Source organism: Rana temporaria, chromosome 2 (genome assembly GCF_905171775.1).
Source record: "Rana temporaria chromosome 2, aRanTem1.1, whole genome shotgun sequence".
Lineage (NCBI taxonomy): Eukaryota > Metazoa > Chordata > Amphibia > Anura > Ranidae > Rana > Rana temporaria.
Genome location: NC_053490.1, coordinates 227,204,960 through 227,230,746, shown reverse-complemented (window position 1 = coordinate 227,230,746; position 25,787 = coordinate 227,204,960). Strand labels below are relative to the sequence as shown.

Sequence of the window (25,787 nt, the reverse complement as noted above, 5' to 3'; positions counted from 1 at the left end):
GTCCTGGAAGGATTTACCCCCTTAATGACAAGGCCATGTTTTGCGATACGGCACTGCATCGCTTTAACTGACAATTGCGCAGTCATGCAATGTTATACACAAACATGCTATAAACAAAAAAAGCAGCAATTTAGAAAGAAATCATATATATATATATATATATATATATATATATATATATATATATATATATATATATATATATAGATTTTTTACATTTTGCTATAATAAATATCCATAAAAAAAAAAAATAGAAAAAATAAAAATAAAATCTCCATCAGTTTAGGCCAATATGTATTCTTCCACATATTTTTGGTAAAAAAAAATCACAATCAGCATATATTGATTGGTTTGCGCAAAAGTTATAGGGGGAAAGCCACAAAGGAAGTACGCCGGCGTATCTACTGATACGCCGGCGTACTTTCAAATTTCCCGCGTCATATCTTTGTTTTGAATCCTCAAAACAAGACACAACGGCATCTGGGTTAGATCCAACAGGCGTACGTCTTCGTACGCCTTCGGATCTTAGATGCAATTCTTCGGCGTCCGCTGGGTGGCGTTCCCGTCGTATTCCGCGTCGAGTATGCAAATTAGCTATTTCCGACGATCCGACGAGCGCCCGTCGCATTCTTTTACGTCGTTTCCGTTCGGCTTTTTTCGGCGTATAGTTAAAGCTGCTATTTGGTGGCGTACGCAATGTTAAGTATGGCCGTCGTTCCTGCGTCGAATTTGAAAAAAAATGTTTTGGTTTGCGTAAGTCGCCTGTGAATGGGACTGGACGTAATTTATGTCCACGTGAAAACAATGACGTCCTTGCGACGTCATTTAGCGCAATGCACGGTGGGAAATTTAGGGACGGCGCAGGCGCAGTTCGTTCGGCGCGGGGACGCGCTTCATTTAAATGAAATACGCCCCCTACGCGCCGATTTGAATTACGCGCCGTTACACCGCGAGAGATACACTACGCCGCCGTAACTTACGGCGCAAATTCTTTCTGGATTCAAAGCTATTAAAAGTAAGTTACAGCGGCGTAGCGTATCTCACAGATGCTGCGCCCATGCAATTGTATGTGAATCTGCCCCATAGTGTCTACAAAATAGGGGATATATTTATAGCATTTGTATTATTATTATTATTTTTTTCACTAGTAATAGTGGTGATCAGCATGTGCACCTGCTATTGCTCTTAAAGCGGCCAATGTACAGCTATGATGATTTGCACACCTGTGCCAACCTGCCAGAGTATAATGAGGGCAAGCGGGTAAAGTCCCCATTTTGAAGGCTTAGATGCAAGTTATCGGCCATAAAAGGGTATGGGGGTCTGGGTACTTCCCTGGGGGACATGTATCAATGCAAAAATTTACTTTTAAAAAAGATTATCATTTTAATGATGCTTAAAGTTAAACATCAAAAATGAAAAATGAATTTAAATCAAATCATCTTTTTATTTATTTTGTATACAAACAACAAATACAACAAAAACAACATACAACCCAAGCACGTATTGAGAGGTAGGAATTTTATTTTTTTAAATATAGTGCCTGGGGGTCACCATAGTCTGCCACTAAAGTGGCGAATCTGTACCGTGTATAGAACCTTCTGCAGCAAAACTGACATTTGTAAAGGAAGAAAAAAATATGTAATTGATTATCGTGGCTGCAAGTTATTGGCGGCAATGCAAAGAATAACAAAAAGTTGAAAATAAAAATGTGGTGGAGGAACTTTGGGATGAATTATAGCAGAGATTGCAAGCCAGGCCTTTTCGTCCACATCAGTGCCTGACCTCATAAATGGAAGAATGATCAAACATTCCCATAGACACACTCCTAAACCTTGTGGACAGCCATCCCAGAAGAGTTGAAACTGTTATAGCTGCAAAGGGTGGGCCATCTTAATATTGAAGCCTACGGACTGAGACTAGGATGACATTAAAGTTCATGTAAAGGCAGGCGTCACAATACTTTGGGTAACATAGGGCCAGATTCAGGTACATTTGCGGCGGTCTAACGTATCCCATTTACGTTACACCGCCGCAAGTTTTAAGCACAAGTGCTTGATTCACAAAGCACTTGCCTGTAAACTTGCGGCGGCATTGCGTAAATGCGTCCGACGCAAGCCCGCCTAATTCAATTGGGGCGTGTATCATTTAAATTAGGCGCGTTCCCGCGCCAAACGAACTGCGGCGACGTGCGTTACGTCCTTTCCTATTCACGGACGACTTACGCAAAAAAAAAAATATATATATTAAAATTCGACGCGGGAACGACGGCCATACTCTAACATGGGCAGTCTAAATCTAAGCCATGAAATAGCAGCCGTAACTATCCGCCAGGAAAAGCCGACTAGCGACGACGTAAGAGAATGCGACGAATGCGCGTACCTTCGTGGATCGCCGTAAACAGCTAATAAGCATACCCGACGCGGAAAATGACGCAAACTCCACCCAGCGGGCGCCGAAGTATTACACCTACGATCCGAAGGCGTACCAAGCCGTACGCCTGTCGGATCGAAGCCTAAAGCCGCCGTATCTTGGTTTGAGAATTCAAACTAAAGATACGACACGGCAAATTTGAAAATACGCCAGAGTATCAGTAGATACGCCGGCGTATTTCTACTGTGAATCTGGCCCATAGTGTTTATATAATTATTTTTGACTCCTACAGAATTTGACCATTTTCAGTTGTAAAGGTATTAGCTTATTTTAACTTTTTTTGCATGCTGGTATTGACAGTTGACAACAATATACATACACATTGTAGGTATGTGTAGTCATAGGATACCTGTGAGCATGCATTTGTGTTAGATCGATGAAAGAGTGATCTTTACAAGGTAGGGTCATCAATAAGTGTACCCTTTTAAAATCTATTGAAGTCATTCTAAAGAATACATTGCATGGGTTTCCCAAATAAGGTCAATGTCGGAGGCTTTAATTGATACAACCCCAACATTGTAAACATTATTATATTTTTGACAACAACATGAAAAGTCCTGAAAAGCACACAAAGTGCCTCATTACTTTACATCACATACTCCATACTGCTCTCCCATTACTTTGATATGCTGTGAAGTGTCTGTGCTGAAACTTCCTGTGGCCCTACCATGCTGTTCCTAAGCTCTCATTTTGTGCTCTCTGGAGACATGCCTAGTGCATCCATGGTGTTACAACTCTTTTATAATGCAGAAATAAAAGGAGACCAGCAGGGAAGAATCTGATGTTCAAAGGCGTTATTATCGCATTCTACTTCTGAGGCACAACTGGTTCCTCTTAAAACAGTTTAAATATTTAAGCACCAAATTGTCATTCTTTTGTCAGATATGTCAGATACACTGTGTTGCACACAGAACTGAAGTCACTATAATTTAACTATAATGAACCACGGGAGTCATATCAACTCAGGGTGTAATGAATACAGTTATTAAATGTTATTGTCTCATTAGTATTTATAAGTAGCATCTTAACCTGCAGATGTCCTGCTACTGTATTCTTTATAATCATTACAATAAAAATCAGCACAAGGTCGAATGTTAAGCTTCAAATAAGATGTAGCTCTAGAATAATTAAAACTAACTCTTGTTCATTAGCTGTAGCTAATTATTATAAAGATGTGTTATTAACAGTTTCATTTTAGTAATTCAGTTGTGTGCTTGCAATACTGTTCTGTAAGTTGGTATACAAAACATGAATAGAAAATAAGCGGCGATGACTGCCTTTTTAAAGGTCACAAGTCTCACAACGCATCCTTTTAATATGAAAGAAGCTTTTTGCACATAGAAAGATTTCTTTGGATGGTAATGTACTACGTGTGGAGAATGGATACTAGCACATACTGTATAAGGATTACAGAAAATTGAGAACAAAAAAATACATTTAAAAAAATAAAATGTTATTAGGGTATTTAAAATGCCACAGCATTGTGGAGACAATTGTTATACAGGATTTATATAGCGCTGACAGTTGGTGCATTTGCAATATAATGCTTTGCAATATAAAGGGAGACAATACAAATCAATACAAGATGGTAGAAGAAGATGGTAGAATAATTTTGCTTGTTAGAGCTTACAATCTAACAGGGTAGGTCAAGTGATACAACAGAAAAAAAAATGTTTACCTTTTGGGAAAAAAAGTATAAAATTTTTGCAATAAATGTGCATTTACTATTTTTTTGCTTTAGGAGATCAGTTAAAAATACAAAGGAAAGGCAAAACACTTGTGTACATATTTAAAAAGCATTATAAACACCTTTTTTCTTCTTAGCTGCATAAGTGACTTAGAGAGGTGGGGGTGGAGACTGCAGGGGGATGTGTCAGCAAAAAGGCGGAGAAACAGCAGAATACTGAACTTCTCAGTGAGCGGCTGTGCAGGAGGTTGTGTCCGCAAAAAGGCGGAGAAACAGCAGAATACCGATCTTCTCAGTGAGCGGCTGTGCAGGAGGTTGTGTCAGCAAAAAGGCGGAGAAACAGCAGAATACTGATCTTCTCAGTGAGTGGCTGTGCAGGAGGTTGTGTCAGCAAAAAGGCAGAGAAACAGCAGAAAACTGATCTTCTCAGTGAGCGGCTGTGCAGGAGGTCGTGTCAGCAAAAAGGCGGAGAAACAGCAGAATACTGATCTTCTCAGTGAGCGGCTGTGCAGGAGGTTGTGTCAGCAAAAAGGCGGAGAAATAGCAGAATACTGATCTTCTCAGTAAGCGGCTGTGCAGGAGGTTGTGTTAGCAAAAAGGCGGAGAAATAGCAGAATACTGATCTTCTCAGTGAGCGGCTGTGCAGGGGGGCGTGTCAGCACAAGTCTGGCTGAGCTCCCACCATAGCCAGAAATCTGACCACACTGGAATGGATGTGCTCTCATGCTTAGCGTGGTCAATTTGAAATAGGAAAGCAGTGGGAATGACAGGGTCCCTGGAATCATAAGTCCATATAGTATTTGCAGCCTTCCTAAAACTTCATACAGTCCCATGTATGACTGCAACTTTGCCCGATGCATGCAGGATTGAGTAAATTCAATCTCTCCTGTGAGACCCAAAGTATCCTCTGTATGATGTCCTCCAATACTCATCACCTACTCATCACCTTCACCTGTAACTGGGTCTAGTCTGCATAGTGCTTAACAAAATATAGTCCACAGGACCTCAGTCCTCCTTGCAGTGTCCATGCAGCTAATATGATATTGACAAAAGAGGAAAATGGGTAGGTCCTCTGCTCACTAAATAACAAACTACTGGGCAGGCTAAATAAACCTTTCACAGTGTCCCATAATTTACGGACTCACCTCTAGGGTGCGGTCTCAGTGGGCCTATAACAAATGCAAAAAACAGCCCCCTGAGGAGAACATTTTCTACATGGCGTGGTCCTCCCGTGGCTTCTTTATCCGGGGGGGGTCTTTTCTTTTTGTTCTCCTCGGGGGGCTGTTTTTTGCATTTAATATGATACTGAGTTACTACTGGTGGAGTATATCCATGTGCAAGTGTTTACTATGATCCCGACCGTAGTATATAATGCTTGTAATTTCTGGAGGTTAAACACACTGGCGTGCACTCCAGCATGTGCTAGCTATAATCGGGACTCTACTGTCAGAAATCCATTATGTGGGCCAGACAAGGGGTGCCTAATTTCAAGCCACTGAGCCACTGTATGTCCCCCCACCTGATGAAGGATGTACAGTATGGGCTAGATTCAGAAAGAATTTACATCGGCGTATCTATTGATACGCCGCGTAAATTCAAAGCTGCGCTGGCGTATCTTCTTTCTGTATTCAGAAAGCAAGATACGCCGAAATTAGGCTAAGATCCGACTGGCGTAAGTCTCTTACTCCATCGTATCTTAGTTGCATATTTACGCTGGCCGCTAGGTGGTGCTTCCGTCGATTTACGCGAGGAATATGCTAATTAGGTAGATACGCCGATTTTAGAAACGTACGTCTGCCTAATTAGGTAGATACGCCGATTTTAGAAACGTACGTCCGGTGCATTTTTTTACGTAGTTTACATTAGGCTTTTTCCGGCGTAACGTTACCCCTGCTATATGAGGTGTATCCTATGTTAAGTATGGACGTTGGGTCAGCGTAAAATTTTCCGTTGATTACGTCGTTTGCGTAAGTTGTTCGCGAATAGGGCTGTACGTATGTTACGTTCACGTCTAAAGCATTGACGATTTGCGGCGTAATTTAGAGCATGCGCACTGGGATTCTTTCACGGACGGCGCATGCGCCGTTCGTAAAAAACGTCAAATACGTGGGGTCATAAGTAATTTAAATAAAACACGCCCACATCATCCACATTTGAATTAGGCAGGCTTACGCCGGACCACATACGCTACGCCGCCGTAACTTAGGGCACAAGTTCTTTATGAATACGGAACTTGCGCCCTAGGTTACAGCGGTGTAACATATCGGAGATACGTTACGCCCGCAGAAAATTACACTGGGCTATCTGAATCTAGCCCTATGTGTATAAGGACTCTACGTCCACCTCTGCAAGGGACAGGCCAATTAACCTCCCGTGGTAGATCTCCTGTATCAGGTACAAAAGAGAGAAATTAAGTAACCATGGGCCAGATTCTCGTAGAGCGGCGCATATTTAGTTTGGCGTAACGCATGTCTATTACGTTACGGCGGCTCAATTTTGTGACGTAAGTCCCGTATCCACAGAGTATTTGCGCCAGCGTAACGTCAATTCCGAGACGTAAGGCGGGGTAATTGAAAGTGGGAAGGAAGTGGGCGTGCTCCATTGAAATGAGCCGTGACCCCCATGCAAATGAAGGGCCGGCCGTGCTGCGCATGCGCGCATGAATATGCACCTCACTGGGCATGCTCAGAACTCGGCCCGGCGCAATCAGTGAGATAGGAACTAGGCCAAGCATACTTAGTGAGATACACCCTGTGTATAAATAGGCCCAGACAAACGCCCTTAAATTGCAAAAGTACATCCCTGTGTTCCCCTTCCTGAAAGCGAGGTGCTTTTGTTCTGTTGTCTGTGGCTGTGTGTTGGTTTGTGTAGGAGTGTTGTAGGAAACATTTATTGGAGAGTGTTAGAGGAGTTTGTATTAGGTTTTTTTTTCTGAGTGTTTTTTGTGTCTGTTTTTTTCTGTGTGGTTTTTGGAGTCTGTATTAGCTGTCTGTTTGTGGTTTTTGGTGTCTGATTTTTGTGTCTGTTTGTTCTGTGTCTTTTTGTGTCTGTTTGTTCTGTGTCTTTTTGTGTCTGTTTGTGGCCTTGGAGGGCAGGCCAGCAGGTGTACAGACACCAGGGGAGGCTCCTCCTTCCCCTGCCCCCCCCCATGAGTCTCCCCTGAGTGGCCATGGCCGTGGCCGGCCCAGGCCTAGCTCACGCCATCGTTAATGGGGTATGTGCTTTTGAATTTTTTTTACATCTTTTTTAGGGATTTGTACTGTGATTATGATTTGTTTTATGTTTGTGAATGATGTATGAATGTGGGGGTGACATTCCTGCCAGAAAAGGGGTGTCACCCTAGATTTGGGTGGAGTAGGGATCCCCAGGACCAGGGAGAAGTTATCCCAGGTCCATGTGAATGGTGTATGAATGTACAGTGACATAATTGGAGCCTTGGCGGGGCGTTGCTCCTCCCTAGTACCGTGCGGTGTACTTTGGTCTAATCCAATTCGATGTGGATGTGTGGTGTGTGTGCTAGGGACCACAGTGGGTGTGCATGCATGCATTCTCATTGTGCCATGATTAATGTGTGTGTTTACTGTCCAAAGATGCCTTCTGCAAGGCGTCTCCTGGCTGCTCTTCCCTCAGAAGACGGGGTACCCTCGGTTAGGGGGGGAATGTCTGGTTCGGGGGTCAGGTCCTCACGTATGTCAATCTCCAGGCCCCTTCTCACTGCGAAGTTGTCCAGCATGCAACATGCACCGATGATCTGGCACACAAAGTTTGGGGAATACAACAGGGTACCCCAAGACTTATCCAGGCATCGGAAACGGGACTTCAGGAGGCCAAAGGTGCGTTCCACCACTGCACGGGTACGTATGTGTGCAGCATTGTAGTTTTCCTCTCCTGGGGTTTGGGGGTTCCGGAATGGAGTCATGAGATGGGGTCCAAGTGCATATGCAGAGTCACCTGGAAGGGAAAAGACAGGAGGATGTTAGTCATGCATGTGCCCCTCGTGATGTCTGCATCATGGGGGGGGGCAGTCATGCCTGACACCCATGTCACTCACCAACCAGCCAGCTGTCCTTGTACACGTTCTGTTCAAATTCTCTTGGGATGTTGCTTTGACGGAATATGTAGCTGTCATGGCTGGATCCTGGGTGTTTGGCACGCCGTAACTCTCTCTGAATCTAGCTATTTGTCTCTGAAGTCTACAGCAGTTTTGGAAAGCCAGTTTATACTCAGCCACACTAACTAAAGAAGAATGGCGTGAACTTTCTTTTTAATAGTCAATTTTTTTTTTACATGCGTTTGGGTATGATGTTTGTCCAGTTTCATAATATTTGTTAGGGGGAGTTCATGCCACAGGATTTCATTAATTTGATAGTTTGGCTCGCTCAGGTTACTTGTTATACGCATTGATTATTCAGCTCAGCAGCTTCCATTCATATGCAAAACATGAGTGCTGAATGAACTGACCATTTAATCAAGTCTTGTTTCATTAGTGTTACTTTTGTTACATCTCTCCTTTTCTTATTGTATTGGACTTTTATTGATGACTTTGGCTTTGTAAATATAAAAGACGATATCACTATGGATTTTTATCCTGCAGGTGGCAGCGTATGACTTCCAGCTTCCCATAAACATAAACTACACTGGTGGAGTAAGTGATGCTGACAGCTCTGCTTCTGTAACTCCAACCCATTCAGAAAAGCATATTGTTGTTCCCAGGCCTCAAATGGTGGATGTCATCACTCCAGCATGTAAAGTCAATGCTACGGGTATGTCAATAAAATTGACTTTAATGTACTTAAAGAAATAAAATGTCTACACTTTCAAACAGAAACATGACACTTGAACTTTTGATCCCATTATTTTGGAAGTTGTCTCTCTGTGACTTGCCAGCTTTCGTGTTTAGGGCTCTGCACTTCAAAAGCATTGCGTCTTAAATTACATATACATCTCACACTAAACCGCATACACCTCACCTTGTTAAAGCACAGGATGTCTCACGCTCTGTTCTTCTAATGCAATCAGAGCTATAAAAATCATTAACATTTATGTAGGATAACTCACAGGGTTGGCATATAATGTTATAAATATAAAATGTCGGGTTAATACGTTGGCCCAAGCCGCCCTATACTGCACTTTTTATTGTTCGATTGAACCATTTTTTATCTAATATTCATTTGTTTGAATATTTTTTATTTCAATAAATTTCATCATTTGGATTTACGCTATGTGGAGGCCTTTTCCTCTTTTTTTTTTATACTTTGAATATAATAAAATTATATATGTAGAGCATTTATTTTTCTGTGCTATACAACATATTTTAGCATCCAATGACATTGCCCTACAAGGACTAACAAGGGCCTTCCCCAACAGCTATAACATAAGCGCAGTTATGTTTTTTAAACCATTATGTATCATCTACTGTATATAAACTACAGCAAAGAGAATTGATGCTGAATAAATTATAGCTATATTTTCTTTAATGGCCGGTTGGAAAACAAACAAAAAATGTATTTCATTATTTGACATTGAAAACCAATTAAAGCTGAACTCCAGACACAAAAACCTTAAAGTGGTTGTAAAGTCTCATGGTTTACCTTAATGCATGTGATGTATGCATTAAGGTAAAACACCTTCTGTGCTGCAGCTCCCCACCAGACCCCCCCCCCCCTTTTTCTTACCTGAGCCTGATCCGATCCAGCGATGTGCAGGAGCTCAACGGCTCCAGCCACTGTCTCTCTCCTCATTGGACAGATTAATAGCAGCAGGAGCCATTGGCTTCTGCTGTTAATCAAATCCAGTGACACTGGAGCCAGGGGGTGGGGTTGGATCCTGCTGTCTGTGTCAATGGATGCAGCAGCAGGACTTGGGAGCAAGCCGCACATGTGCCCCCAGGGAAATCAGCTTTCCGTGGGGGCACTCGATGAAGAGGAGGGGCATTCAGCATTGGCAGGGGAACCCTAGAAGAAGAGGATCGAGGCTGCTCTGTGCTAAATGATTGCACAGAGCAGGTAAGTATAGACATGTTTGTTATTTTTATTGAAAAATAAATTATTGTTTAGAACCCCTTTAATTTCAATACATTTTGCGAAAGCCACAGGATATAAATCGACTTTATGTACAGAAAATGCCTTTGCAAATCCAGATATGACCTAATATTAAAGCAAAACTTCAGTCATTTTTTCACCTTTCCATCCATTAAATCTTCCGCCCTTGTTGTCTTAATTTTGGATAGTATTTTTTTTTTCTGCCAGTAAATACCTTATATAGCCCCCTTCCTGTTTCTTGTCTGGACAAAAGTCTAGGCTTATGACATCATGCACAGCGCTCTCTCTCAGGAGAGTTTGCCAGGAAGGGAGGGGGGTGAATCATACGAGGGTCAATGAGGGCTGCAGAGCTGGAGGTGTGCCTCTGTGTAAATCCAGGAAGTGAACAGGCAGCAGCTTCAGCTGTCCACAGTTAAAATGGATACAGCCAGACTTAGTAGAGGGAGATTTCTGCAGCATATTTTGCAAGTACAGAATCACAGTATATATAAAATAATATGCAAAGTGGTTGGAGGGAAGCTTTAGAATGGCAAAGATGGTTTTATTACAAATTATGTGAACAGACTACAGTTCCTCTTGAAGGACATCATCACTGGGGTACACATAGCCTGTTCAGAGCTCAGATCTGTAGGAGGGACTCAACAGACCCAACCACTGAAAAATATCTACCAATAATGGCACCCTGTGGGGATGAAATATATATAACAAACAGCTGCCCCTTTAACCACTTAGGACCCGGACCATTATGCAGGTTAAGGACCTTGCCCATTTTTGCGATTCGGCACTGTGTCGCTTTAACTGACAATTGCGCGGTCGTGCGACATGGCTCCCAAACAAAATAGCGGCCTTTTTCCCCCACAAATGGAGCTTTCTTTTGGTGGTATTTGATCACCTCTGCGGTTTTAATTTTTTGCGCTATAAACAAAAATATAGTGACAATTTAAAAAAAAATCAATATTTTTAACTTTTTGCTGTAATAAATATCCCCAAAAAAATCCTCAGTTTAGGTTGATACGTATTCTTCTACCTATTTTTAGTTAAAAAAAACGCAATAAGCGTTTATTGATTGGTTTGCGCAAAATTTATAACGTTTACAAAATAGGGGATAGTTTTATGACATTTTTATTAATATTTTTTTATACTACTAATGGCGGCAATCAGTGATTTGTTTCGTGACTGCGACATTATGAGGGACACATCGGACAATTTTTACACATTTTTGGGACCATTGTCATTTTCACAATGAAAAGTGCTATAAAAATGCACTGTTACTGTGAAAATGACAATTGCAGTATAGGAGTTAACCACTAGGGGGCACTGTAGGGGTTAAGTGTGACTTCATATGTGTTTCTAACTGTAGGGGAGTGGGGCTGGACGTGTGATGGTAGTGATCGTCTTTCCCTATATCAGGGAACAGACGATCACTGACGTTGTCACAATGAAGAACGGGGAAGGTGTGTTTACACACATCTCTCCCCGTTCTTCAGCTCCTGTGACTGATCGCGGGACACTGGCGGCGATCGGGTCCCACGGGCATGGTCACGGAGCTTCGGACCGGGTTGCGAGAGCGCCGCCGGCGGCACGCTCGCGACCCCACAGCTGGGCTCTTAAAGAGCACGTACAGGTACAGTACATGCTTGTGCCCAGCCGTGCCATTCTGCCGACATATATCGGCATGAAGGGGTCCTTAAGTGGTCAAAAGTGAACAAATCACTAAACTGTGTAAAATATTGAAATAAAGGATAAGGCGCTATACATGTTGATAAAAAAACTTTGCACAAAGAATAAATATACAGTACAGACCAAAAGTTTGGACACACCTTCTCATTCAAAGAGTTTTCTTTATTTTCATGACTATGAAAATTGTAGATTCACACTGAAGGCATCAAAACTATGAATTAACACATGTGGAATTATACATAACAAAAAAGTGTAAAACAACTGAAAATATATTTCATATTCTAGGTTCTTCAAAGTAGCCACCTTTTGCTGCTTTACACACTCTTGGCATTCTCTTGATGAGCTTCAAGAGGTAGTCACCTGGCGCAGCACCCCATCACTCTCCTTCTTGGTCAAATAGCCCTTAAACAGCCTGGAGGTGTGTTTGGGGTCATTATCCTGATGGATGGAATAGCATGCCGCTGCAAGATGCTGTGGTAGCCATGCTGGTTCAGTATGCCTTCAATTTTGAATAAATCCCCAACAGTGTCACCAGAAAAGCACCCCCACACCATCACACTTCCTCCTCCATGCTTCACAGTGGGAACCAGGCATGTAGAGTCCATCCGTTCACCTTTTCTGCGTCGCACAAAGACACGGGGGTTGGAACTAAAGATCTCAAGTTTGGACTCATCAGATCAAAGCACAGATTTCCACTGGTCTAATGTCCATTCCTTGTATTATTTAGCCCAAACAAGTCTCTTCTGCTTGTTGCCTTTCTTTAGCAGTGGTTTCCTAGCAGATATTCTACCATGAAGGCCTGATTCACACAGTCTCCTCTTAACAGTTCTAGAGATGTATCTGCTGCAAAAGGTGGCTACTTTGAAGAACCTAGAATATGAAATATATTTTCAGTTGTTTCACACTTTTTTGTTATGTATAATTCCACATGTGTTAATTTATAGTTTTGATGCCTTCAGTGTGAATCTACAATTTTCATAGTCATGAAAATAAAGAAAACTCTTTGAATGAGAAGGTCTGTCCAAACTTTTGGTCTGTACTGTACAATACATCAAACCTAAATGTGCACACTGATAAAAAAGTCCATATGTGATAAATCCCAACAACAAATCAAAATGCTCTGAGATAAATTTCCAGTTCTTCCACCACGAGTGCTCAGTATGAAGATGGCCACTCACCAGAGGTGTTTGACCCCTTTTTACAGGACAGTCAAAAAACACTTTTGGAACACCAGATTGATTCCACTAATAGCATGAATCCACTCCAATAGCCACTCACGATGGAACTAGGATAGCAGTTACACTCACATATTGAATTGCCTGGCCTGGCACTAGGTATAAACAGCGTGTGTGTGTCAGCTGATCCCATGGGGATGGCGTGCATTCCACGTCTCTCGCTCCGGAGGGCAAAGCCTGGTATGGGGTATCAAATTAGGACCCGGAAGTGGCAGATCCTTCCACTACATGAGGAGGCAGATACAAGACCAATCACACTGCACAAGGAAAGAGAGCAACATTGACTAGTCTATACAGGAAGCTCCTGCACAGAGGCAAAGTTTCACACTGGATTATTGCACACATCTGAAAAAAATACATAAAGGGTACCATGATTTAAGTTGGAGTACACATGCCGCTTGTATTTAGAGAATATATGTTAATCCTGGAGTTTTTTGTTCTGTCTGTCTAATTCATCCCAAAGCTTCATTGAGCTGGTTTTACGTATAAAAAATATCATCCTGTAAACAATATACAGGTGCAAAGTACATTTTGACCTTTTTCCAGGATGTTTTTGTTTTTATAAATTGATGTAACATGGTCTGAATATGAATTTGTGTGTATTTTTCACAGTGTTACGGACAATGCTCCAGTTCTCCACTACGAGTATTTCATTTGAATTACCATCTGAAGTGTTTCATTTGGGCATTGCAGATGACTCTTTATACTCACAGGTAATACTCTCATGCACAATATTTGAAGATAAGTAGATTTGGAGCTTAGAGTTATTATAATTCAAAGGATATGATGAATTAATAAAAGGTCCCTAAAGCTATATTAGGCCTTATTCATATGGTAATAATGAGATTTGGATATATTACCCTATATGCAATGGGAGACAAATACTGAGGGTTTGCTATGTAATATATTGCTTGCTACAGACTGTGAATATTTTAGCGCCTTACTTAGCTGTATAATATACATATTTTGCAGAAAGTGTACTGTTAAGACAAAAAGGTAAACCTACACGTATATGGCAGGTTTTAAAAATGGTAAGATATCTATGGGATTAATGTTGATCTTTTAACACCAAATGTATCTTTTGTAGCATGCTCACATTGTGTTAGCATGTCTACAGATATTTGAAGCTTTGCATAGAAAAGGTAATACAATATTAACAGCGTACCCGTGCTTGCTTCTTTACAACTATGAGCAATTAGTAAACATACACATGTAAACACCTTAATTACCTGTCAGATTACCAAGTGCTGTTATTCTGTTGAATGTTATCAGATACAGCGGGTAAAATAAGTATTAAACACGTCACCATTTTTTAAGTAAATATATTTCTAAGAGTCGGTTCACACAGGGGCAACACGACTTCCAGCACGACTTTGGGAGGCAACTTGGACACGACTTGAGTATGAATCATCAGGCAACTTACAAGGCAACTTCAAGTTGCCTGCTGGACAGTACAAGGCAACTTCAAGTCGCCTCCAGGACAGGAGGATTTCCAGTGGCCAATCAAACAACAATCAGCTCTGTGGGAGGGAGGGGTTTGCCTGAGAATTGTATGTTATCTTCCTGTATTGTTGCTTCAGTTAAGACAGTGATCAGACTTCTGAGGCAACTTCCATTGAAATCAATGGGTACAAGTTGCCTACAAGTCGGATTGAAGTAGTACAGGAACCTTTTCTGAAGTCAGAGTGACTTCAGTAGTGTACATTAAGACGGCTCCATTCACTTCCATTGATTTTCTCAACCGCGCGACTTGGGACAACTTGGGGAGACTTCAAGTCGGATCCCAGGTCGCCCCTGTGTTAACCGGCTCTTAAGGTGCTATTGACATTAAATTTTCACCATATGTTGGTAACAACCCATGCAAACCGTACATTTAAAGAAACCAAAACAAATAAGTTCAGAAATTAAGTTATGTGTAATAAGATGGAATGACACAGGGAAACAGTACTGAACATGCTAACTGAAATTTATTTAATATTTCGTACAAAACCCTGTATGGAGAAACTAGTCACTCGGGTGTGATTTTGGTCCATTCTTCCACACAGCCTTCAAATCTTGGAGTTCCGTGGGCCTCTTCTATGAACTCTGATCTTTAGTTCTTTCCATTCTATTGGATTCAAGTCAGGTGATTGGCTGGGCCATTCTAGCAGCTTTATTTTCTATCTTTGAAACCAATTGAGAGTTTCCTTGGCTTTGTGTTTGGGATCATTGTCCTGCTAAAATGTCAACCCTTGATTCATCTTCATCATCCTGGTAGATGGCAGCAGATTTTTATCAAGAATGTCTTAGTAGATTTTTTCCATTCATTCTTCCTTCAATGACATGAAGTTTGCCAGTACCGTATGCTGAAAAACAGCTCCACACTGTGATGTTCCCACCTCCAAACTTCACTGTTGGTATGGGGGTGTTTTTGGGATGATGTGAAGTGCCATTTGACTATCAAGCATGGTGTGTATTATGGCATCCAAAGAGCTAAATTTTGGTCTCATCTGACCAGACTATATTCTCCCAGTATTTCACAGGCTTGTCTAAATGTTGTGAAACAAACTTTGAACAACCTTCAACATGCTTTTCTTTCATCAACGGAGTCTTGTGTGGTGAGCGTGCATACAGCCCATAGCAGTTGAGTGCAATAGTTATTGTTTTCTTTGTTTATATTATACCTATTGCAGTTTTGTGAATACTTTCAGGTGATGGTAGCAGCTTATTAATTCCAATTCACACATTGTGTTTTTATTCATTTACAACTAGGTGGCAGCGCATAACTATCACAATACCAAATTGTATCTGATAATTCCAGGTCTTTCTGAAGCTCTCCACAAGTGGTCCTTGGCTCTTGGACAACTCTTCTGATAATTCTTTTCATTCCTCTGTCAGAAATTTTATGAGGAGCACCTGGTTGTGGCTGGATTATGGTGAAATTATGTTCTTCCCACTTTCAGGTTAGGGCCCCAACAGTGCTCACAGGAACATTCAGACATTTAGAAATCCTTCTGTAATCAATGCCATTAGTATATTTTGCAACAATTAGGTTGTGAAGGTCTTGAGAGAGCACTTTGCTTTTACCCATCATGAGATGTTTCTTGTGCGACACCTTGGTAATGAGACACCTTTTTATGGCCCATCAGTTGAGACTGAACCAGTTGATATTAATTTGCATTGACAGGGGGCAGGATTGCTTTTTAATTACTGATAGATTTCAGTTGGTGTCTTGGCTTTCCATGCCTTTTTGCACCTCCCCTTTTTCATGTGTTCAGTACTTTCCCTGTGTCATTCCATTTTATTACACATAACTTAGTTTCTGAACTTGTTTTGATTTCTTTGTATGTATGGATTGCATGGGTTGTTACCGACGTGGTGAAAATGTCATGCCAATTGCACCTTTAGACATATATTTGCCTTGAAAAATGGTGACATGTTCAATACTTATTTTTCCCGCTGTATATGACTATACCAGGGAAACCAAACTACCACTCTAAAGTGAAAATAAAACAGTTTTTTGTGACACAACCCCAAATTATATAAAACGTATATAAAAGAAGTCCTGTTAACCTTGACTTAGCTTCACAACCCCCAGCTCCTAAAGCAACTTTTTGGAAGAATAGTCAGATGAGCATGCATCATGTATGCCTATGCAATAAATGGACATCTCACAGCAAAACAGGCAATTAGCAACTGGTTGGGAAACCCCAACCTAGTGAATTTTTATTTCAGTGAGAAATATTAGCCCATAGACTAAAGGTGCCCACATAATCAACCTTTTATCATATGATGGCCATAACAGGATTAGAGCAGACAACCATTGGATAATCATATTGGATAAGTACAGAGAGGAATCTGCACTATACACATTTCCTGAGTTATTTAGACTAAAACTTTTTCTGAGCTGGGATTTTTCTCTTTCTGATTCTTGTTATGTTGGGTCATTTGTATTTTAAGACATTTCTATGGTCCTTGCATTGTGTTAATGTTTAAGAAAAGAAAGAGAAATATGTTATAACAGAAGGCTGTTATTGCTCATTTCTTCCTAAAACTTTGTCTAGCTGTCTCTGGCTTCAGCAATTCCAGTTCTGACCCAGAAGAAGCGTGCAGCACATAACTTCTGATATACATACATTTTCCATCCGACTGACATTACAGTCAACTAACTGGTGACTTCAAAAGAAAAGCTCAGCTATGTCAGCCTTTGTATTTCTTTCAATTATTTTGTTTTACCATGGTGTATGATATATTGGCAGCACCTGAACCAATATACTATTTGCTAATATATTAATCTGTGCTCAAATAACTCCTCTAGGCACTTCAGCTAAGCAACGTTTCAAAGCAAATGCTGACATGGAGATTGAACCTTGATCAGAATGTGGAACCGATTAAGAATGGAATTTTTAGGTTCAGCAAACGATTTGGTGTACTGGAGTCAGGACAATGTGCAAGTATCAATGTTAACTTTTGTCCAGGTAAGTATGTTGGAAAACATTTTGTTAATCTGCATTCTATGTACAGTATCGACACAATCATGGTACAATTATTTCTACTGCCATAAATGGAGAATTATATTTCAATGCATAATAGTTCAAATGTATTATTACCTCTCATTTTTATATTTTCATTTGTTAACAGTTGGACCAGGGAATTATACTGCTGAAATACCTGTGATTCTGAATGACAATCCAGACAGTATTTACACTCCTCTCTTGTTGTTTGGAACTTCTAGAAAACCAAAGTTAACTTTTGACCCACCACTTGTCATACTTACTCCAGTGCCCTTGGACACAGAAGTTCAAGCAATCATTGAAATATCACCAACGGATTATTACAGGTATATTTATATATGGTTTATTAAACTATCATACTACTAAGCTTGTTTATACTGTATGCTAACATAACAAAAATTATTTTAAAATTGCAGGCCACTAAATACAGAAATATGTTTTACAGACCGGTGCCAGGCTGTTAAAATACAACCACACACAAAAATAAAATGTGTTTGTCTAAAGATCATTAATGTAAATTAAAGTATATAGAAGTCCATCTTTAACATACCACCAGTATCATATATTCTCTAATAAATATCTCATCATTCTGCCAATCAAGGAGTCTTTCTTTTGTATGATAACAATGATAAACTCTCTGCAGTGCGTACATTGTAGCTTTGTCACCCTGCACAGCTGCATCCTTTCACATGTTGAGGAATATCAGGAGTGTCACTGCTAATGTTCCTCCCCTCCCTGACAGTCAGGGCAGGATTAATAATCCAAGAGGGTTGCCTGCATCTAAAAGGACATAGGGCACCCTCTTGGATTGTGCCTCTTGGCTCCGTAACTGATGTGCTTGGTGGAGGTCAAGAGATGAGTTCTCTACTCCTAGAGTAAGGTTAGTAAAAACACACATGGAATGCAGCTAAAAGTGGAGGGAGACCAATACATTTAATGAAATTTAGCTAGAAAGAGACTGTAATGCCCCATACACACGTTCAGGATTTCAAATCACGAGGGGAAAGCCAAGAACCTGCTCGGTCAGTCTTTCCCCCTACACACGGTAGGTTTTCCCGACAGGAAAACTGCGATGGAGCTTTGGTTGGGAATCCCAGCTGTGTGTATGCTCCATCGCAGTTTTTCCCATAGGAAAACAGCCAAAAAACCCCGGGCAAAAGTCCGCCGGTTTTCCCTGCAGTAAAAAAGAGAGCTGGTTCTCATTTTTTGTTTTTGGGCAGTTTTCCCGTCGGGAAAAACTGCGAGGAGCATACACATGGCCGGGATTCCCAACCAAAAGCTCTCCTCACAGGTTTCCTATCGGGAAAACCGGCCCCGTGTACGAGGCATTGGAAATGTTAATGTGCAAATATAAAATTAAATCACCCGTGGAAATTAGATGGTGATGCTTTTTACCTGTGATTTTGGTAGGACTGGAAGACAGCTGGGATGTATGTTCGCTTGCATCCGAATGCTTTTTTAAGGGATGGGTATCAACTGGGGTGAATTTTTTGGTCTAGTAGTTTCATGTTTTCTTGTGACAAGAGCAGCCATTGTGTTGTCTGTTCATATAAACAAGGTATAAATAATTATTTGTGATACCTATAAAAAAAATTCTACTGTTGTTTTCTTCAAAATCTTTTTGATTAGGAAATCTTCAATAAATGTGGAAATTCCAGAGGTAGAACTTGATAATGGTGAAAGGGTAGACGTGTTTTCAGTCTACTTTCCCAATGGACAGATTATTAAAGATTCCAGCCAACCAAGTGAAAAGCTTATCTGTTGGATCTCCTTCAAATCTTCTAGCCCACTGTGTTGCTTGGTTGATCTAGTATTCACTGATGAAGAAAACAACAAGTAAGTTACTTCTATCTATCTTTTTAGAAAGATGTGCAAAAGCTATTGTATTTATTGAACACACCCAATTAAAATGATATAAATTACAATTGTTAACATCTCAGCATGTCTGGGTTTCCTCCTTCCTGTCAAGTGGACTTCATGGGGAAATAAAATCCATTTCAGCTTCATTCAGTTGACTGTGCATCTCAATAAAATCTCAGTGGTATGTAGAACCCAGAATTCCTCTTTCATTTAAAACTGTCTGGGTCTAGGTTCAATCTGATTTCATACATAAATCAGCTTCATTATACTTTTAGAAAACACACTCAGTGAAACAGGAGCTGAAAAGCATACCATTATTGTCAAAGTGTTAAAAGAAAACGCGGAGTATATTGTTCAGTGTTTGTACAATATAATTAAAGAAAGTCATTTTTTTTGTCATGATTTCATAATACTAAAATAACTGTTATTTAAAATGCCTGTTTTCATTACAAAATTTCTTTTATTGATTTTTTTCCAAACAGAACAATAAATACACATAAACTCAACATACAGACTTACAACATAATGGTCTCAATAGGTACCTCTTATACCATAAAGAAAAGAGAAAAAAAAAAAACAAGAAACAGGAAAAAGGTGAAGACTTCGTCTGTCACTAGTGCTACAGGATTACTCACTTCAAACTTGCCCCATGTCTAATTTTCCCTTTAAGATTTAATTTCCCTGGGGGGGGCCCTAGCGGTGAGGGATGGAGGCGACGGGGCAGGGTAAAGACGGAGGGTGCAAGACGAGAGGAAAGGGGAAGAGAAAAAGAAAAATAAGAGAAAAAAAATAAAAAAAACACTTAATCCAGGGGAAATAAATTCTCCCTATTGTGTATTTACAAAGTGTAAAAAGAGGGAAGGCCAAATTCCCTACCTTGTGAAAAAAAAAAAAAGAAGAGAGAAAAAAAAAATATAAGATCGAAAAATTTAATACATGGGCGAGATCACCCCTATTGTGCATATATTATTATTATTTTAATATTATAAACGTGCAAAAACCCACCTCACCCAAAAAAAAAAAAAATAATAAAAAAATATATAAACAGAAATATTAAGTGAAAAAGCCAAACGATTATTCCCGAGGGGGGGAATAATTCCCCCTATTGTGTGTTTATGAATAAATATCGGGTGAAGATTCACCCCTGTTGTGTATAATATTATTATTACTAACATTATAAAGTGCTATCATATCCCTAACCAAAAAAGAAGGGGAAAAAAAAATCAAGAGGTTTAATATAAGGGGGAAAAACACCCCTATTGTGCAAATATTATTATTATTATTTTAATATTATTAACGTGCAAAGGCCCACCTCACCAACACAAGAGATAAAAAGGATAAAAAAACTATAGAATAAAAAGATGAGTAAGAAGGGGAACATTGTCCCCTATATTATAAAGTGTGAAAAAAAGGAGAGATTATTATGGGGAGAATAATTCCCCTTATTGTGTATAGTACAAAAAAAAAAAAAAAAGGGGGGGGGGGGACGGGAGGGCACATAAGCCCGACCACCCTCCCCCTCTATTCCTCTCCCCCCTCTCCCCCCCCGCCCACCCCGTCGCCTCCTAACCCCCTGTATTCCCTCCATCCCTTCCAGGTAGTCTCATATCTCAGCCTGGATTCAACCTGAAAGGACCACAATTCCTCCATCATTCTAATTTTATCGATTTCCTGGAGCCATTCTCCTATCGAGGGCACTTCTTTTTTCCTCCAATTCCTAGGTATTAGTGCCTTGGCTCCGTTCAATAAGAACGGAACCAGGGACCCTCTATACTTTTTCCTGGATAGGCTCGTAACATGAAACAGACATTCCCAGGGATCATATTTTATCTCAAATCCGCTTATTTTTTTAATCAACACCAATATCTCCCTCCAGTATACCTGTATCAAGGGACACTGCCACCATATGTGAGCATGGGTTCCCTCCATCCCACACTCTCTCCAGCATAGGGGGGAGGCCTCACTATCCATTCTGTGTAATTTCACTGGGACATAATACCATCTAGTGAGTAATTTATAATTGGTTTCTTTTACTTTTGCATCCATCGATGTAGTATGGACATAGTCAAAAACCTGTCTCTTCTTTTTATTAGATATGGTTTGGTTCAGTTCTCTTTCCCAGTTTTCTAGTTCTCTTTCCCAGTTTTCTATCATATTCAATCCACCCAGTTCTATCTTAGTTTTCAACACCTTGTAAACACTTGATATTCCCTGCCTTCCCAGTCCTCCTTGGGTCATATATTTTTTCCATTGATTTAGTTCATTCATAGCTCTCAGGGGTTTTGGCAAAGTGTTTACAAAGTGTTGAACTTGTCTGTGCCTCCACCCGTCTCCTGGGGACAGTCCATATCTTTCTTGAAGTTCAACCACCGTACATAATTCATTACCCTTTATTACATCCTTCAATTTCAAAGTGTCCGAGGTCGCCCACCTCAGGTACATCCCTCCTCCCTTACCAGGTGGGAAGAAATCTGTACCCGTGAGTGGCAGCAGCGGACTATTAAAAAGCCATTTTTTAATCCTACTGACCTTGTCCCATATTCTGAAAGTTTCTTTTGTTATTACAGGAGTATCACTGGGCAGACCTCTATATTGCTTCGGTACCCATATTATATTTCCCAGATCTTTCTTACTTAAGCTTTCTTCAACTTCCACCCACTTTTTTTTACGGCCTCCCTCACCCTGCCCCCAGTCTATGATCCTCCTTAATATGGCCGCCTCATAATACCTTTTGAAGTCCGGCAGCTGTATTCCTCCTTCCTCTTTACATCTAATCAGGGTCTCTGCCGCTATACGAGACTTTTTCCCCTTCCATATGAAGCCTCTTATTATCCTTTCCAGGACTTTAAAAAATATTTCCGGAATTTTTATCGGGATTCTTTGGGCAGAATCATCATCTTTATAGTATTAATCCTTCCCCACCATGATACTCTTTCTATACTATATCCTTTTAATTCTGATTTTACTTTGTTCAATATTAGTATATAGTTATCTTCATAGAGGTATCTTTCTGTGCTAGATAAGAAAATACCCAGATATTTCATCCTCCTCTGCTTCCATTTAAATGGATATAGGGCCTCAAGTTCCCTGCGCTCTTGTGGACTTAAAGATATGCTCATTATCTCCGTTTTTTCTTTGTTGATTTTGAGATTCGAAATCTCACCATATCGTTCATATTCTGACATTATCCTAGGTAATGTCACCCTAGGATTAGGTACATAAAGCATCATGTCGTCCGCGAATGCAGATATCTTGTGCTCCCTTCTCTCTAGTTTTATCCCTTCTATTTCCTGGTTCATCCGTATTGTTTCTAGTAGCGGCTCTAAGGATAAAATGAATAAGAGGGGCGATAGCGGGCAACCCTGCCGGGTCCCATTAAAGAGTGGGAAACTATCCGACAGGGTTCCATTCACCCTCACCTGTGCCGTGGGGTTTGAGTACAGAGCCCCTATCCACCTAAGCATGCTCGGGCCAAATCCTATATGGGACAGATTTGCTAGCATAAATTCCCAGTCCAGCCTGTCAAACACCTTTTCGGCATCTAATGACAGGAATACTACTGGTTCTTTATTCTTTTTAGCTTTCTGTATCAGAAATATTACCCTTAGGATATTTTCTCTCGTTTCTCTCCCGGGAACAAACCCTGCTTGGTCATTTTCTATCAAACCAGCCAGGAGCGGTCTTATTCTCTCTGCAAGGATTTTTGAGCAGATTTTTATATCCACATTTATCAAATATATGGGCCTGTAGCTGGCACATAAGGATGGGTCCTTATCCTCCTTCCCTATCAGAGTTATGTGGGCATTCAGAGCCTCCTTCCGCATTACCAGACCCTCCCCTATATAATTCATATATTTCTGAAAAAATGGCCCTAGTGTCTCCCCAAATCTCTTATAATATAGTGACGTATACCCATCAGGGCCAGGGCTCTTTCCCATTTTAAGGTTCCTGATCGTTTGGCTTATTTCCTCTTTTGTTATTTCTTTCTCTAAATTGTTTATAACCTCCTCAGCCAGGTCCGGGGTCTTGACCTTTTCTAAATATTGTTTAATTTTTTCCCTTTTATTCTGGACTGCTATTTCCCCTTGCCCTTTGTTTACATTATATAAAGTTTGGTAATATTCATAGAATATTTTACTTATCTCCCTGGTGGAGTGTCTCATATCTCCGTTTCTGTCTTTTATTTTCAGGATAGGGGTCTGTGCGTTTCTCGGTTTTATGGTCCTTGCTAGCAATCTCCCCGGTTTATTACCCAGGGCATAAAATTTATTGTTCATTTTATTAAATATCCATTTCGTTTCCTGTTCCAGTAGGTCACGGAGATCTTCTCTCTTTCTAGTTAATACCCTTAGAACCTGCTCTTCCTGTAGTTCTTTATGTTTCCGTTCAAGGGCCTGAATTTCTTCTAGTAATATTTGTTTTCGTGCCTGCCTAATCTTCTTCCTCTTGGCTTTTTCTGCTATCAACCTCCCTCTTATAAATACCTTATGCGTTTCCCATAACGTAGATGGAGCAATATTTTCAATATTATTTTCTTTAAAGAATATGACCATATCCTTTTCTAGATCATCGGCTGTTCCAGCATTATTTATAAGGGATTCATCTAATCTCCACACTCTCGGTCCAGCCGGGATCTCCCCTAAGTCCAGGGACATCACCACTGGGGCGTGGTCGGACAGCGTTATCGATTTTATTTCTATCCCTATCAATCCTTCAAGCAGCCAATGATCTAGCAGGACATGGTCAAGGACAAATGCCTGTTTTGTAACAAGGATTGTTTTATTTTTCTTGGTATTGAAATAATTTCTGTATTGTATTGTTCCACGCAAAGGCACATTTCCAATGATTAGAATGAATTTGATTGCAAAGAGATTGGTATGTTAACCTAAAAGTCATTGCAATGTGGGACATGTAGCTGCTATCAGCTTCTAAATGAAAATCTGTCACTTCTGGATTTTGTTGGATAGCAATAGCTGACCATTTGGGTAGTCAATGTGTTACTTATACTGTAACCACTATAAGGCCTCATGCACACTGGAAGTTTTTGGAATTTTTTTACAACAGCTGTTTTTGGCAGTAGATATTTTTTTTTCTACAGTCATTAAACTCTCCATCATGTTATCCTATGTGTCCATGCACACATATAGATAGATTCAGAAAGAGTTAAGCCAGCGTATCAGTAGATACGCCGTCGTAACTCTGAATCTAAGCCGTAGTATATTTAAGTGTATTCTCAAAATGAGATACACTTAAATGTAGCTAAGATACGATGGCCTGCGCCATCGTATCTTAGCTGTCTAGTTCCGCCGGCCGCTAGGGGCGTGAATGCTGATTTACGCCTAGAATGCGTAAATCAGCGAGATACACCTATTCACGAACGTACGCTTGCCCGTTGCAGTAAAGATACGCCGTTTACGTAAGGCGTTTTCAGGCGTAAAGTTATTCCACCAAAAAGCTGGCCTAGCCAATGTTAAGTATGGACGTCGTTCCTGTGTCGAATTTTGAAAATTTTACGTTGTTTGCGTAAGTCGACCGTGAACGGGGCTGGATGTAATTTACGTTCACGTCGAAACCAATAAGTCCTTGCGGCGTACTTTGGAGCAATACACACTGGCATATGTCCACGGCACATATTTTCGTTAAAAACGTCAATCACGTTGGGTCCCAATTTATTAACATAAAACACGCCCCCCTGTTCCTCATTTGAATTAGGCGCGCTTAGGCCGGCACATTTACGCTACGCCGTCGTAACTTAGGACGCAAGTGCTTTGTGAATACAGCACTTGCCTCTCTAACTTACGGCGGCATAGCGTAAATACGATACGCTTCCCTGGCTCAAACATACGCCACCCTACTTGAATCCAGCTAATAGGCTGTTCTCAGCAGTTTTGGGCAGTGGCGTTTTTGAGCAGTAAAAATGAGTGGGTTCTGGGAGATGTTTTTCAGCTGTAAAAACACTCTAACGCTAATAAATGGTCAAAAACGTTGCACACTAGCGTTTTTTTTATGTTTTTGATCCGTTGAAAAAAAAAAAAGATCCTCCATTAAACACAACGTGTTGTACTGAATGCAAGATACAGACGTGTGGACTTTTAAATAATTTACCTGGCTTTCTGGCAAATATAAAAGACTCAGATTAATACATCTATGTATTTATTAATGAATCCTGAATTATCATTTTTTTCATACAATTTCATACCCTAATTTGACTTAAAAGTCTCTCTTTTGTTGGGGTTAAAAATGTCATACTTATCTGCCCTATGTTTCTTCAATGCTTCTGGCTCCTCCCTCCTGTTGAATGCCCCCACAACAAGCAGCTTGCTGCAGAGGCCCCTGAGCCAAGTCGCAGCTTCCTGTGTCC

At 40.5% G+C, this 25,787-nt stretch overlaps 1 protein-coding gene across 1 annotated transcript in view; it reads left to right on the top strand.

The window, feature by feature from the left end:
* Positions 1-25,787, top strand: part of CFAP47 (cilia and flagella associated protein 47) — a 610,902-nt gene that overhangs the window by 121,763 nt on the left and 463,352 nt on the right. The window contains exons 22-26 of the mRNA XM_040336504.1: positions 8,712-8,880; positions 13,686-13,786; positions 17,371-17,530; positions 17,694-17,892; positions 19,196-19,402. Coding sequence (XP_040192438.1) covers positions 8,712-8,880; positions 13,686-13,786; positions 17,371-17,530; positions 17,694-17,892; positions 19,196-19,402 — 836 coding nt within the window. The remainder of the gene's footprint in view (positions 1-8,711; positions 8,881-13,685; positions 13,787-17,370; positions 17,531-17,693; positions 17,893-19,195; positions 19,403-25,787) is intronic.